Source organism: Entelurus aequoreus, linkage group LG03, assembly GCF_033978785.1.
Source record: "Entelurus aequoreus isolate RoL-2023_Sb linkage group LG03, RoL_Eaeq_v1.1, whole genome shotgun sequence".
NCBI lineage: Eukaryota > Metazoa > Chordata > Actinopteri > Syngnathiformes > Syngnathidae > Entelurus > Entelurus aequoreus.
In genome coordinates, this window is record NC_084733.1 from 23,748,580 (window position 1) to 23,763,620 (window position 15,041).

Consider the following 15,041-nt stretch of genomic DNA (forward strand, 5'->3'; position numbering starts at 1 on the left):
ATATTATTATGAATGTGCCTGTTACTACAGTACATACATAGTTACAGCATGTATACAAAACGGTCTTGGAGGTCTTTGGATGTTTGGTAACACTTTAGTATGGAGAACATATTCTAAGTAAATAGACTTAATTTAGAGTTATTTGGGAAACTAGGGTTAGGGTTAACCCTAACCCTAACCCTACTATTCATTAAGTGGTATTAAAGGGAGAATCATATACAACAACTTCCTTACTTAGTACTAATAACCAATCATTCTGAGGTTATTGAGGGAAGACTCTTAGTTAATGGCTTACTGGTTGTATAATAAGGCCATGCAGAATAAGGCATTAATAAGTACCTAATAATGACTAATTAATAGAGATGTCCGATAATGGCTTTTTTGCCGATATTCCGATATTGTCCAACTCTTAATTACCGATTCCGATATCAAGCGATACCGATATATACAGTCGTGGAATTAACACATTATTATGCCTAATTTTGTTGTGATGCCCCGCTGGATGCATTAAACAATGTAACAAGGTTTTCCAAAATAAATCAACTCAAGTTATGGAAAAAAATGCCAACATGGCACTGCCATATTTATTATTGAAGTCACAAAGTGCATTATTTTTTTTTAACATGCCTCAAAACAGCAGCTTGGAATTTGGGCCATGCTCTCCCTGAGAGAGCATGAGGAGGTTGAGGTGGGCGGGGTTGAGGTAGGGGGTAGCGGGGGTGTATATTGTAGCGTCCCGGAAGAGTTAGTGCTGCAAGGGGTTCTGGGTATTTGTCCTGTTGTGTTTATGTTGTGTTACGGTGCGGATGTTCTCCCGAAATGTGTTTGTCATTCTTGTTTGGTGTGGGTTCACAGTGTGGCGCATATTTGTAACAGTGTTAAAGTTGTTTATACGGCCACCCTCAGTGTGACCTGTATGGCTGTTGACCAAGTATGCCTTGCATTCACTTGTGTGTGTGTGTGTGAAAAGCCGTAGATATTATGTGACTGGGCCGGCACGCAAAGGCGGTGCCTTTAAGGTTTATTGACGCTCTGTATTTCTCCCTACGTCCGTGTACACAGCTGCGTTTTAAAAAGTCATATTTTGAAACCGATACCGGTAATTTCCGATATTACATTTTAAAGCATTTATCGGCCTATAATATAGTACTTAAGAGGCAATATGTTACTAATTTGCATGTTAATACGCAACTAATTAATGGTGAATATGTTCCCCATACTAAAGTGTTACCGGATGTTTTTTTAGAGGGCTTTATAGACGGAATCGATTGTATCAGCATTAGCCGCTTCTTACTAGCAGTTTTTTGCTATTTAGAACACCCAAATAAGGGAAAGACATGTGTTCTTGTCCCACATTGTGAATGATACAGTAGGCACTATTCAAAAATAAATAAATAAAAGTACATTACCCTTTTAACAGTACAAAGCATGGTTGTAGAAGGCCGCACGAGAATAAACATTGCAAGATCAGTCTCCAGTCCTGCAACAACGAACAAAGTCTGGCTTGACAAATGACAGCAGCGGCTGCACAACTCACTGAATCACTGGATGCAAGCGAAAGGCCAAAATGAAGCTAACAGCTGACTTCATAAACATCAGAGTCAGGCTTGTTGTGAATCTGTGAGCAGCGGCGACAAGCGGGGCAGGCGGCGAACTCCGGGCAAGTTTGGCATCTGGGTCGCTTGAAACTAAACACGAGCGCGCCCCCTCCCAGCACTTGTAAGCATGAACCCAGCCAGCCGAAGTAGAGCGAGCCGGCCGGGCTCAAGCTCAGCTGAGGTAAGCGGGTGTTGTGGACTTCCTGCCGGGCGCCTTCCATCCCAAGCCTCTTCAGGTTGTGGGTGTAGACCACCAAGGCGCTCATGCTGAGCACCCCCGCCATCACCACCAGGAGGCCACCCGTAGCCGCCACCCCTCGGAGCGGTAGATCCGTCCAACAGCGGACGCCGATGCAGGCCAGAACGATGCCGGTGCCGCACAGTAACAAGGAGGTCAGCACCAAGCCTTGCGCCAGGCGGACCCTCCGGTCCCGCTGATAGGACCCCGCCACCGGCCAACACTGCTTCAGCTCCGAGAGCTCCACTTGAAGACAGCTCTCCCAAAGTCCATCGGAGCGCACTAAGAGGAGCGAGTCCACGGATCCCGACTTGACCCCGGCTTGACCGTTGCTTTTCACGATGGTTCGGAGAAGCGAGCCCGGCCTGGCAAGGCCCAGACGGGTCTGGCCTTCTCTCCATTGGGGCGTGATGGCTGCGGTGAAGAGCAGGACCAGTCCTAAGGGGGCGAAGACGATGCCCATCACCATGGAGGCCTGAGTCTGCATACCCACGATTCTTCCAATGTGATCTCTTTAGCTTTTCAGATGTCTTGTAGAGATGACCACGGGATGCTGGAGAACAATCATCTGGTATGGAAAGAAAAAGATCATTTCATTTTATCCTTAAAACAAGTTTTTCTACATCTAAAGTACATTTTTGATACAGTCATGTGTCACTATGCTGTCCACTTATCTTGTTTTCTTACACTTCTGTTTCTCATTTGCTAGCACTGCACTGTATTTATATAGGAGACTTTGCATGCAGTTGCAATTCCAAGACGTTAGATGGCAGTGGTGTACAGATTACGACAGAGTCGTGTATAATGAGAGTATGGCCAACTAAACAACAGACGCCATGATTGCTACCAATGACATGTGCGGCTGCAATTGCAGTCATTCTGACGTTAGTTTTCCTGACAAAATCAACCAAAATAATCATAGTCTAAATATAGTTCTAAACATACTCCAGCTCATTCACTTATAATAAAACATGGGTGTCAAACTTTGGCCCGCCGTGTAATTTCACTTGGCCCTTGAGGCGATACCAAATTAACACTAAAGCTGGCCCGCCGATCCTCCCGGGAGTCTTCCAAACGCCAGCCAGCCAGCGAGTGCTGGCCCAGTCACATAACATGTGCGGCTTCTGCACGCACACACATTAGAATGCAACGCATACTTCATTAACAGCGATAGAGGTTACACTGAGGGTAGCCGAATAAAAAACTTTAACACTGTTAGAAATATACGCCACACTGTGAATCCACACCAAACCAGAACCCTTTGCAGCACTAACTCTTCCGGGACGCTACAAGGTGTGTGTGTGTGGGGGGGAGGTTTGGTGGTAGCGGGGGTGTATTTTGTAGCGTCCCGGAAGAGTTAATGCTGCAAAGGATTCTGGGTATTTGTTCTGTTGTGTTTATGTTGTGTTACGGTGCGGATGTTCTCCCAAAATGTGTTTGTTATTCTTGTTTGGTGTGGATTCACAGTGTGGCGTATATTCCTAACAGTGTTAAAGTTGTTTATACTGGCACCCTCAGTGTAACCTGTATGGCTGTTGATGAAGTATGCGTTGCATTCGCTCGTGTGTGCGTACAGAAGCCGCACATATGACTGGGTCTGAACGATGTTAGAATGGATGAAAAGCGGACGTGACGATAGCTTGTAGAGTACGTTAAAGGTTAATTTGTTCAGTTTTAAATTTTGGCCCACTCTGTATTTGAGTTTGACACCCCTGTAATAAAACATGCCTTTATTTCGTCAAAGTATCATTTTGTAGCCATATTTGACGCACTCTGCTGCTACATTCATCCAGTGTTTGGTGACCAGCAAGCACTCTAACACACACCTAATAAACGAAATAAAAAATAAACAGAACGACCAAAAAAATAACTTATTACCCTCATTTTGCCAAAATCTTCATTAGCTTTGGTTGAACAATCACAGAGAAATTGTGACTTTTGTGTAAAGTATGTCAACTGTGGTGTCTGCCTCCAATGTGCTTGTAATCGCTGTATGTATCGCTCATTATGTATTATTCATCCTGGATCTTTCTTTTTTGTAATGATGTGTATTTCTGGTCTTGTCATCCTCGTCCGGACAGAAGGGCGACACGGCAGTGTGGCCGGATCAAAAGAGACGTCGGAGACGCTTTACTGAACCAAAAGTTACTTTATTACGAGCGAGGGTCATTATGCAGGACTGCAGTTCCTGGAGGAGGTCAGGGCAAAAATGAAGCACTCCTAACTTGGAGAAGCCAAACCATTAGTTTTATTTGGAGATGTCCGATAATATCGGACTGCCGATATTATCAGCCCATAAATGCTTTAAAATGTAATATCGGAAATTATCGGTACCGTTTTCTAAACGTAAAATAAAATACTTTTTAAAACGCCGCTGTACGGAGTGGTACACGGACGTAGGGAGAAGTACAGAGCAGTTGCGTCTCTCAGTCAAACTTGCCTACCCTCCTGATTTTCCCGGGAGACTCCCAAATTTCAGTGCCACTCCCGAAAATCTCCCGGGGCAACAATATTGGAGGCGTGCCTTAAAGGCACTGCCTTTGCGTGCCTGCCCAATCACATAATATCTACGGCTTTTCCCACACACAAGTGAATGCAAGTCATACTTGGTCAACAGCCATACAGGTCACACTGAGGGTGGCCGTATAAACAACTTTAACACTGTTACAAATATGCGCCACACCGTGAACCCACACCAAACAAGAATGACAAACACATTTCGGGAGAACATCCGCACCGTAACACAACATAAACACAACAGGACAAATACCCAGAACCCCTTGCAGCACTAACTCTTCCGGGACGCTACAATATACATCCCTCGCTACCCCCTACCCCCCCCCCCCCCAACTCAACCCCGCTCCACCCAACCCCGCCCACTTCAACCTCCTCATGCTCTCTCAGGGAGAGCATGTCCCAAATTCCTAGCTGCTGTTTTGAGGCATGTTAAAAGAAATAATGCACTTTGTGACTTCAATAATAAATATGGCAGTGCCATGTTGGCATTTTTTTTTCCATAACTTGAGTTGATTTATTTTGGAAAACCTTGTTACATTGCTTAATGCATCCAGCGGGGCATCACAACAAAATTAGGCATAATAATGATAAATTCCACGACTGAATATATCGGTATCGGTTGATATCAAAATCGGTAATAAAGAGTTGGACAATATCGGAATATCGGATATCGACAAAAAAGGCCATTATCGGACATCTCTAGTTTTATATTCCTACCTCCTGTCTCTGGGTGTGTGCTAAGTCAGGAGAGTGCATCCTGGCCAAAAAGGGGATGTTTGTGTGTAAGTGACTGAAAAGAAAACAGATGCCGGTCGAATCTTAGATGCTGTCATTAGGCTAAACATGTAGTCTTTTCTCACGGTTAGGGCCATCACCTTTGCATACCAAGGTCCAATTTTATTGCCTTTTCTTTCCGCGAGAACTAATCCAATCCACACACAAACGTCAATACTCAAAGGCCCCATGTTATTATGTGCCCAAACTGAAATATCTACCATTTACTTAAACCTGGTGGTTGGCTTTCTCCAAGATGAATATAAACATTCACCATATGCAAAACATAATATGAGTTCATGAATTCACTTCAGTAAATTGCTAAGTGTACTTTTGTAGTTATTTCCCCATATTTCTACACAGAAACTCAGATATAGTAACACTAGCGAGCAGTGGAGAATATGAAGTGACTTTTGGTCTAGAACAGTTTTTGCTTTATTCATTATTGACATGTTTCTTGCCACTTTGTGTTGTATATTTTTTATGAGAGTTCCATTTCATTTTTTCATCTATTATTACACACATTTGGTTTCTTCCATTCTTTCAATGTCTCCAAGTGATGTCATTTGCAACAAAGGTACCATACTATGGCACTGTTTGATTTTACGGGAATTGATACCCGGTAGTACCGACGGTCAATACTTATTGAAGTAGAGATGGGGAAATAATCGATTTTTAGACACATCACAATTTGGGCATGGGCGTTTGTAAAATCGATCGATAAACATCAATAATCGATTATTTATTTATTGTAAAAACAATAATGCAGTCAGTTCTAAAACGTGTCTGACCGCAGCGAGCCAACTCACAGAGAGATCCGACCAGCTCCTTTATTTTAAGGCACATACTGTATGTACCAGTTTTGCACACATTTCCATTATTTAATAAATGTACGGGGAATTAATTCAACTCTTTCAATTTCAATTCATAAATTAAAGATGCATGAATAACGATCATAATCGAATCGGGAGGTGCCCAAAGATTCCCCCCTCCTATATAAAAATGCCAAATTGGGTATACATCCCTACTCACCAGTAGTATATCCTTCACGCATCAATGAATACAAATCGAAATTTGAATGTGAATCTATTTTTTGAGCACCCAAAATAATAAGTATGTGTAGAAAAATATGCAAGGGACGAGCGTTGTCCCGATACCAATATTTTGGTACCGGTACTAGTACTAAAATTATTTCGATACTTTTCTAAATAAAGGGGACCACAAAAAAATTGCATTATTGGCAAAAAATCTTAGGGTACATTAAATATATGTTTCTTATTGCAAGTTTGTCCTTAAATAAAATAGTGAACATACAATACAACTTGTCTTTTAGTAGTAAGTAAACAAACAAAGGCTCCTAATTTAGTCTGCTGACATATGCAGTAACATATTGTGTCATTTTCCATTCTATTATTTTGCCAAAATTATTAAGGACAAGTGGTAGAAAATAAATTATTCATCTACTTGTTCATTTACTGTTAATATCTGCTTACTTTCTCTTTTAACATGTTCTATCTACACTTCTGTTAAAATGTAATAATAACTTATTCTTCTGTTGTTTGATACTTTACATTAGTTTTGGATGATACCACAAATGTGGGTATCAATCCGATACCAAGTCGTTACAGGATCATACATTGGTCATATTCAAAGTCCTCATGTGTCCAGGGACATATTTCCTGAGTTTATAAACATAATATACATTTTTTAAAAACCAAAGATGATGTTGTGATGACAAAAAATATCGACGTATTTATAGTAGTATCGACTAGATACGCTTCTGTACTTGGTATCATTACAGTGGATGTCAGGTGTAGATCCATCAATGGCGTTTGTTTACATTTTGACGCCGGCGAGCTACGGTGTGTAGTGAAGCATGTTTAGCTATTCCTCGTCCTGCAGGGATGATACTTGTAAGAAACTTACTTTATTTGTCGCCATGGAGGCGAGGATTAGTGATTTAGAAGTAGCTAAAACACTGCCGACTGGGGCTGGACTTTAGCTACTAGCTCGCTAGCCATGTCTTAAAGCACCTCTTCCTGAGGTCGTTTCAGTGTTATAGCTTCACCTTTATCGTTAGTTTTTAAGCCAAAATGTGTCCGTTCTCCCTTTTCTGTCTACACACTGTGTCTGCTTGTAAGTACTCCGTGATTGTGTGCCGCTGAACATGCTCGTCTGCTCGTAAATCAGCAATGTCACGACGTGACGACGACGGGGGGTGGTGGACCAGTACTTTTTAGAGGCGGCATAGTACCGAATATGATTCATTAGTATCGCGGTACTATACTAATACCGGTACAACCCTACAAGGGACACAGACTGAAAATTGGTTCGGACCTGCACTCTGTGTTTATTGTGCCTGTATTTTCCCAACTAATACACCACATGGTGGCGCTGTTATTACAGTAAATACCAAAATATGACCACCATTAATGGGATTGCGTGGGAATTAATCACAAAGCTCAATGTGCTTGACATAACTACTTTTAGTAACTTTGAGGTTTTTGGGCGCATCACCACAAAAGTTGGTACACACCTTTGGGGGACTGACAGGCACAAGTGTGTGGAATTTGAGCAAGATCTCTTGCAAAACATGTCCACAATCAGTCATAATGTCTTTGCAAGTGCGGCACTTATGCAACTAAATTGTCTAAATTATTAAACCACTTTGAGGAGATTTGCATCACATGAACTTTATGCTGTTTTTCCAATGCATGTTGAGCACAACCCAGAGGCATTACCACAAATGTCATTCACAGTCCACACTGTGGAATTAATTTTGTAAATTAATGTATTTAACTAATGCAGCCTTTTCATACTGAGGACTCTATACCAGCTCAACGTTTTTCACCAAGTACCACCTCAGAAAACACTCGGCTCTCCGAGTACCACCAGTGGTACACGTACCACAGTTTGAGAGCCGCTGAGGGAAGCAGAGCAAACTGATGCACCAGTCAAAAAAAACCCCAAAACCCGACATTGCAGCCAGTGAAAGCAGAGTCAGGTTCTATTTCACAGCTGCTGCTGCTGACGTGAATGGTCTCTGTTGCTATGAGACAATAACCTGGCAGCTCACAACGCAGGGCTTTATTTATCACACGAGCTCATTAGGGGGCTTTCTATTCCAGACCTTTGCGCTGGCTGATACACAAATGTTGAGTTCAGGCACCCGTGTGAGATTGTATGGGTTTTTTTGTATTTTTTGTCAGGACACGTAGCGTCTCAATAATGCATGTCCCTGACAAGAAGAGAGAACACCATAATTATAGCTGAAGTGAATATTTACGAACCAATTCATTTGAAGTTATGGGGATGTTAACAGCTCTCCGTTATTTCTCATCATATCTCGACGATTTTAAATCAGATGTCCAACAATAGTGTATTGTCCGATATTTAGCCTTGATGCTCAAATTTAGACTAGGGTTGTACGGTATACCGGTGTTAGTATAGTACCGCGATACTAATGAATCATATTCGGTACTGTACCTCCTCTGAAAAGTACCGGTCCGTCCCCTGAGGACATGAGGACTTCGAATGACTTGGTATCGGATTGATACCCAAATTTGTGGTATCATCCAAAACTAATGTAAAGTATCAAACAACAGAAGAATACGTGATTATTACATTTGAACAGAAGTGTAGATAGAACATGTTAAAAGAGAAAGTAAGCAGATATTAACAGTGAATGAACAAGTAGATTAATAATTCATTTTCTACCACTTGTCCTTAATAATGTTGACAAAATGATAGATTGGAAAATGACACAATATGTTACTGCATATGTCAGCAGACTAATTAGGAGCCTTTGTTTGCTTACTTACTAATAAAAGACAAGTTGTCTTGTATGTTCACTATTTTATTTAAGGACAAACTTGCAATAAGGAACATATGTTTAATGTACCCTAAGATTTTTTGATAAAATAAAGCCAATAATGCAATTTTTTGTGATCCCCTTAATTTAGAAAAGTACTGAAAAGTATCGAAATAATTTTGGTACCGGTACCAACACTAATTTAGACTGTTTGGTGCTTTTTGATGCCGTTTTGTGGGTCTGTAGCCTTAATGCTAATTAGCTGTGTTTGTCCAAGCTCCAATCGCAATTGTGCACTTTATCCTCCTTTTACATAACCTAACCAAGAGAGGTGGGAATCTTTGGGCACCTCATGATTGGATTCGAGTCTGATTCCGATTCTTGATTCCGATCGGATTAAGAATCAATTCTCATAATATGTTTTTTGATATATAATTTACAATGAAACCTTTTGACAATAGGTTACAAAATCTCCTTTTAACTGCTGACGTACGACAGATTTACGCGGTGTTGGCCCAAAAAACGTCTTTAAAAATCCATCCATCCATTTTCTACCGCTTGTCCCCTTTTGGGGTCGCTGGGGGCTGGAGCGTATCCCAACTGCATTCGGGTGGTACACCCTGGACAAGTCGCCACCTCATCACAGGGCCAATACAGATAAACAGACAACATTCACACTCACATTCACACACTAGGGCCAATTTAGTGTTGCCAATCAACCTATCCCCAGGTGCATGTCTTTGGAGGTGGGAGGAAGCCGGAGTACCCGGAGGGAACCCACGCAGTCACGGGGAGAACATGCAAACAGAAAGACCCCGAGACTGGGAATCAAACCCAGGACCTTCTCGCTGTGAGGCACAAGCGCTAACCACTGCGCCACTACAAAAGCAACAGCCACATTTTGGGCCCCCACACACAAGACTGTAAAAAGGGGCCCCTGTCTGACCCTGATGCACACACTTGGTATGTTTACATGCACTAAAAACTAATTATTGCATGAAATTAGCTGGAAAACACATGAAATACACCTTAATTTGTTTATTGACATTTTAAAGATGGTAGTAAGACATCTAAAACACATCTAGAAAAAAACATGTAGCACATTTAGTGTTACACAGAAACCATTTTTAAGCACAAAAATGGCTGTATGACGTAAAAATGTCATTACTACAGTAGTATTATGACAGCAAACCAAAAGAACGGCTCCCATAGGCTCCATTCTAAGCAGATTTTGATCGCATTTATTTAATATTTAGAATGCATAAAACAAGAGAGAAACATATGTGTTCTTGTCTTACATAAGGATTTTCAATGAAAGGCAAAATTACCCCCAAAAAGTGCAGTTCCCCTATAACACTTTGATTTATACAATGCTGCGGCTAATTTATGGATTTTTGTGGGTTCACGAGCTTCTCGTGCCACCAATAAATTTAGCCTGGTCACATCAGACCAATTGAATTGCTGAACGTGTCACCGTGGCCCAATAAGATTGTTCACATTAAATGAAACACACTCACAGAATCATTCAGTCAGCCATTTCGCGCTTTATGGACTCACACTCATCACGTGAAGAAACACACAAAAACCAGCCCCAAACCCAAATAATTCCGACCCGTGTGCAAGTATTTCATGTTTCAATGTGTACACTTGCGGCTTGTAGACTTCTGCAGCTAACATACTGTATGTTTACATGCACTAAAAACAAATTATTGCATGAAATTTGCTGGGACTAGCCCCCCAAAACACAGGAAATAAGCCTTAATTTGTTTATTTACATTTTAAAGATGGTACTAACACATCTAAAACACATCTAGATACCTCCAAAATTGTGTAGCACCTGTAGTGTTACTCAGAAAAAAAAATGGCTGGATGAAGTAAAAATGTCATTACGACAGTAGTATTATGAAAGCAAACCAAAAGAACGGCTCCCATAGGCTAAATTTAGCCTGGTCACATCAGACCAATTGAATTGCTGAACGTGTCACCGTGGCCCAATAAGATTGTTCACATTAAATGAAACACATTCACAGAATCATTCAGTCAGCCATTTCGGGCTTTATGGACTCACACTCATCACGTGAAGAAACACACAAAAACCAGCCCCAAAGCCAATGAATTCCGACCCGTGTGTAAGTATTTCATGTTTGAATGTGTACACTTGCGGCTTGTAGACTTCTGCAGCCAATATACTGTATGTTTACATGCACTAAAAACTAATTATTGCATGAAATTTGCTGGGACCAGCCCCCCAAAACACATTTTAAAGATGTTACTAACACATCTAGATACCTCCTCTTTTGCCCCCCAAAAATGTGTAGCACCGGTAGTGTTACTCAGAAACCATTTTTAAGCACAAAAATGGCTGTATGAAGTAAAAATGTCATTACGACAGTAGTATTATGAGAGCAAACCAAAAGAACGGCTCCCATAGGCTAAATTTAGCCTGGTCACATCAGACCAATTGAATTGCTGAACGTGTCACCGTGGCCCAATAAGATTGTTCACATTAAATGAAACACATTCACAGAATCATTCAGTCAGCCATTTAGCGCTTTATGGACACCTGAAGAAACACACAAAAACCAGCCCCAAAGCCAAAGACTTCCGACCCGTGTGTAAATATTTCACGTTTCAATGTGTAGACTTCTGCAGCCTTATAGCGCTTAGCTTATAATGACAATATCGCTAACACTTGGTTAATATTTAGGTAACTCGATGGAGTTTTTTGAGTTCTTTTTAGATGTTTTTAGAGGGCCTTATGGGGGCAATAGAGGACTCCCATTAGCTTCATTGTTAGCCACCTCGTACTTGCTGTATTTTGCGACTTAGAATGCATGAAAAAAGAAAAACATATGTGTTCTTACGTAAGGATTGTGAATGATAGGCAGTATTCCAAATTGCCCTTTGTAACTGTGTGACGTCTTTCCTCAAAGCCACACAATTGATCTCCAGAAATAACCTTGTTGGGCTTCACTCCCCTTTTGTAATAACGTCAGTCTGAATGCAGAATAACAATGCAGAGACCGCCACAATAGCTAACCTGAGCAAAGTCAGCCAGTAGCCACCAACACACGCTGCTGTGTTTTGGAAACAAACAAATCAGGAAGACAATTATTAAAAGAAATAGAATGAAGAAAAAAATACATCTTCTTCAGTCTTACTTACTGGCAGCGCAGCATTTCCTGTGATTAAGGTGATAGGAATGCTGAAGGGTGGGTAAACAGTAACATATGTTTATAGGTAACATTAGGAGTTGATAATGCTACAAATATTTCTTGGAATATTTCTTCAATTGTAGCTTTGTAATTACATGACGTTCTAAGGATTTCAAGCGCTGTAGTTCACATAATTAAGCACTACAAGTCAAGGGAGGGCGGTGTATGATACAACACTTTGGAAAGTTGGCGTCCCCTTTAATCATGTTAAAAATACATTCACCGACGTAATTCATATAAAAGTATAAATGAAACCAAAAGTAATCAACTACATTTGATTACCTTACTGTGTTAGGGCCGTCTAGGCAGCCGTGTAAAGGTTGCAAAAATGTATTTAATCATATTTAAAAATACATTCACCGAGGTATTTCATATAAAAAGTGGCTATGAAACCAAAAGTAATCCACTATATTTAGTTACGTTATTGTATCCATTCATCTATTTTCTACCGCTTGTCCCTCTCGGGGTAATGTAGTATTTTTTTGTGTGCTTTTGAAGTCCTTATTGGTAATTGTGTTGTCAGTGAAGTACAATATTGGTCAGTGTATGTTTTGGTCATTGAAACGAATGGCAATTGAAAAACCCCAAAAACCTGATTGGTTTATTTGACTTTTATTTTGAAAAACAAAACATTTTATTGAAAAATGCAACTTCCGATTCCGACGTTGGAATACGACAAAACATGGTGACTAAAACCAATTCTTGCAAGTATGCTAATTGTTCTCATTTTACATTAGCATGTGTTAGCATGCATGTTTTATGCTAGCATTTTGGTTAATTGTATATGATTAAACCTAAAAATCATGGATTTTTTTTACACTTGGCACCATCTTGCAAGTATGGTAACTTTTCTTATATTAGCAAGCTTACATTAGCATGCTAATTTTTTTTAGCTCATTTTAATAATTTCAATGTAAAATTCATGGATTTTGATAATTGGCGCCATCTTGCAAGTATGCTAAATTTTTTGTATTTTAGCATGCAATTGTTCTATCCTAGCATTTTCGCCTAATTCATGTTTAAACCTAAAAAGCATCATGTTGTTTGGTTATTTGTTACCATAGTAACATTAGAATATTTTTATGCTAACCTGAGCATGCTAACAAGTTGGTCTTCGAGCAACCCCAACTACTAGCAGGTCTATCTAAATGTTCTTGTACATTTTCTAGTTAGTCTAGTTATTGTTGTCCATCACTAAGGAAGAAAAACTCTGTTTTTCAATTTTAGTTTTTGTATTTTAAAATGAAATTAATATCAACCAATTGTTTTTGGTTTCAAAGGGGAACTGCACAATTTGGGGAATGGGTGTACACTGTGTCGTTCTTGCCAGTTTCAGGTCCTAAATGGCTGCCAAAGTGTACCAATTTGTTGGATTATACTCACAGCCATCTACTTTTCAGGTGAGATGCATGATTTATGATCTACAATAAACATACAGGGAGCAAGGAAGCGAGGAAGCAGCAGACCACACGCTGAAGTAATCACGGCGCCACTACAAATAGTCCGTCTGTGTAAGCGTTTTTAATAACAATATCACTAATACTTGGCTAATATTCAAGTCATGAAATGTGTTGTTGGCGCTTTTTGAATGGTTATTTATTGGGTTTCATGGGCGGAATAGTGGAGTTTCCAATGGTTCCATTGTAAGAGAACTTTTATTTACGTTTATTTATTATTTCAAATTAACTTAAAAAAAAAATCCGTCCGTCGTCATGTCTTTCATGATGATGGTGAACAATAGGCAAAATTCCAAAAAATGTGCAGTTCCCCTTTAAATTCTCATTCATGAAAAGAAAATTCAATGACCAAAACATACATTTTGTACACATAGGACTATATTTTGCAACATTTTAAATACAACCTGTTCCTGAGTAAAACAAATGTAAAATAAACAATATATAAACAAAAACAGAAACCTGGGTTAATTGCAGTTTAAAAGAATATTTTTAATACTCTATTTGGCACTCTGCCATTCAAATGTGATATATTTTAGTACCGTATTAAATTGCACAGCATATATTTGTGTCAGCAAACTTTTCTTCTACTGAACAACTACACAAGATAAAGGCTGCAGGATTAGGTCTCTGCTTTTTGCAGATGATGTGGTCCTGATGGCTTCATCTGGCCAGGATCTTCAGCTCTCACTGGATCGGTTCGCAGCCGAGCGTGAAGCGACTGGGATGAGAAGCAGCACCTCCAAGTCCGAGTCCATGGTTCTTGCCCGGAAAAGGGTGGAGTGCCATCTCCGGGTTGCGGAGGAGACCCTGCCCCAAGTGGAGGAGTTCAAGTACCTCGGAGTCTTGTTCACGAGTGAGGGAAGAGTGGATCGTGAGATCGACAGGTGGATCGGTGCGGCGTCTTCAGTAATGCGGACGCTGTATCGATCCGTTGTGGTGAAGAAGGAGCTGAGCCGGAAGGCAAAGCTCTCAATTTACCGGTCGATCTACGTTCCCATCCTCACCCATGATCATGAGCTTTGGGTTATGACCGAAAGGACAAGATCACGGGTACAAGCGGCCGAAATGAGTTTCCTCCGTCGGGTGGCGGGGCTCTCCCTTAGAGATAGGGTGAGAAGCTCTGCCATCCGGGAGGAGCTCAAAGTAAAGCCGCTGCTCCTCCACATCGAGAGGAGCCAGATGAGGTGGTTAGCTCGAACGCCTCCCTAGGGAGGTGTTTAGGGCACGTCCGACCGGTAGGAGGCCACAAGGAAGACCCAGGACACGTTGGGAAGACTATGTCTCCCGGCTGGCCTGGGAACGCCTCGGGATCCCGCGGGAGGAGCTGGACGAAGTGGCTGGGGTGAGGAAAGTCTGGGCTTCTCTGCTTAGGCTGCTGCCCCCGCGACCCGTCCTCGGATAAACGGAAGAAGATGGATGGATGGATGGTAA

At 41.0% G+C, this 15,041-nt stretch overlaps 1 protein-coding gene across 1 annotated transcript in view; it reads right to left on the minus strand.

Moving 5' to 3' along the window:
* Window positions 1-1,150: 1,150 nt before the first annotated feature.
* The window catches only part of cldn23l (claudin 23-like), a 14,881-nt gene continuing 990 nt past the window's right edge, over window positions 1,151-15,041 (minus strand). Inside the window, exon 2 of the mRNA XM_062040448.1 lies at window positions 1,151-2,404. Coding sequence (XP_061896432.1) covers window positions 1,574-2,323 — 750 coding nt within the window. The 5' untranslated portion in view covers window positions 2,324-2,404 and the 3' untranslated portion in view covers window positions 1,151-1,573. The remainder of the gene's footprint in view (window positions 2,405-15,041) is intronic.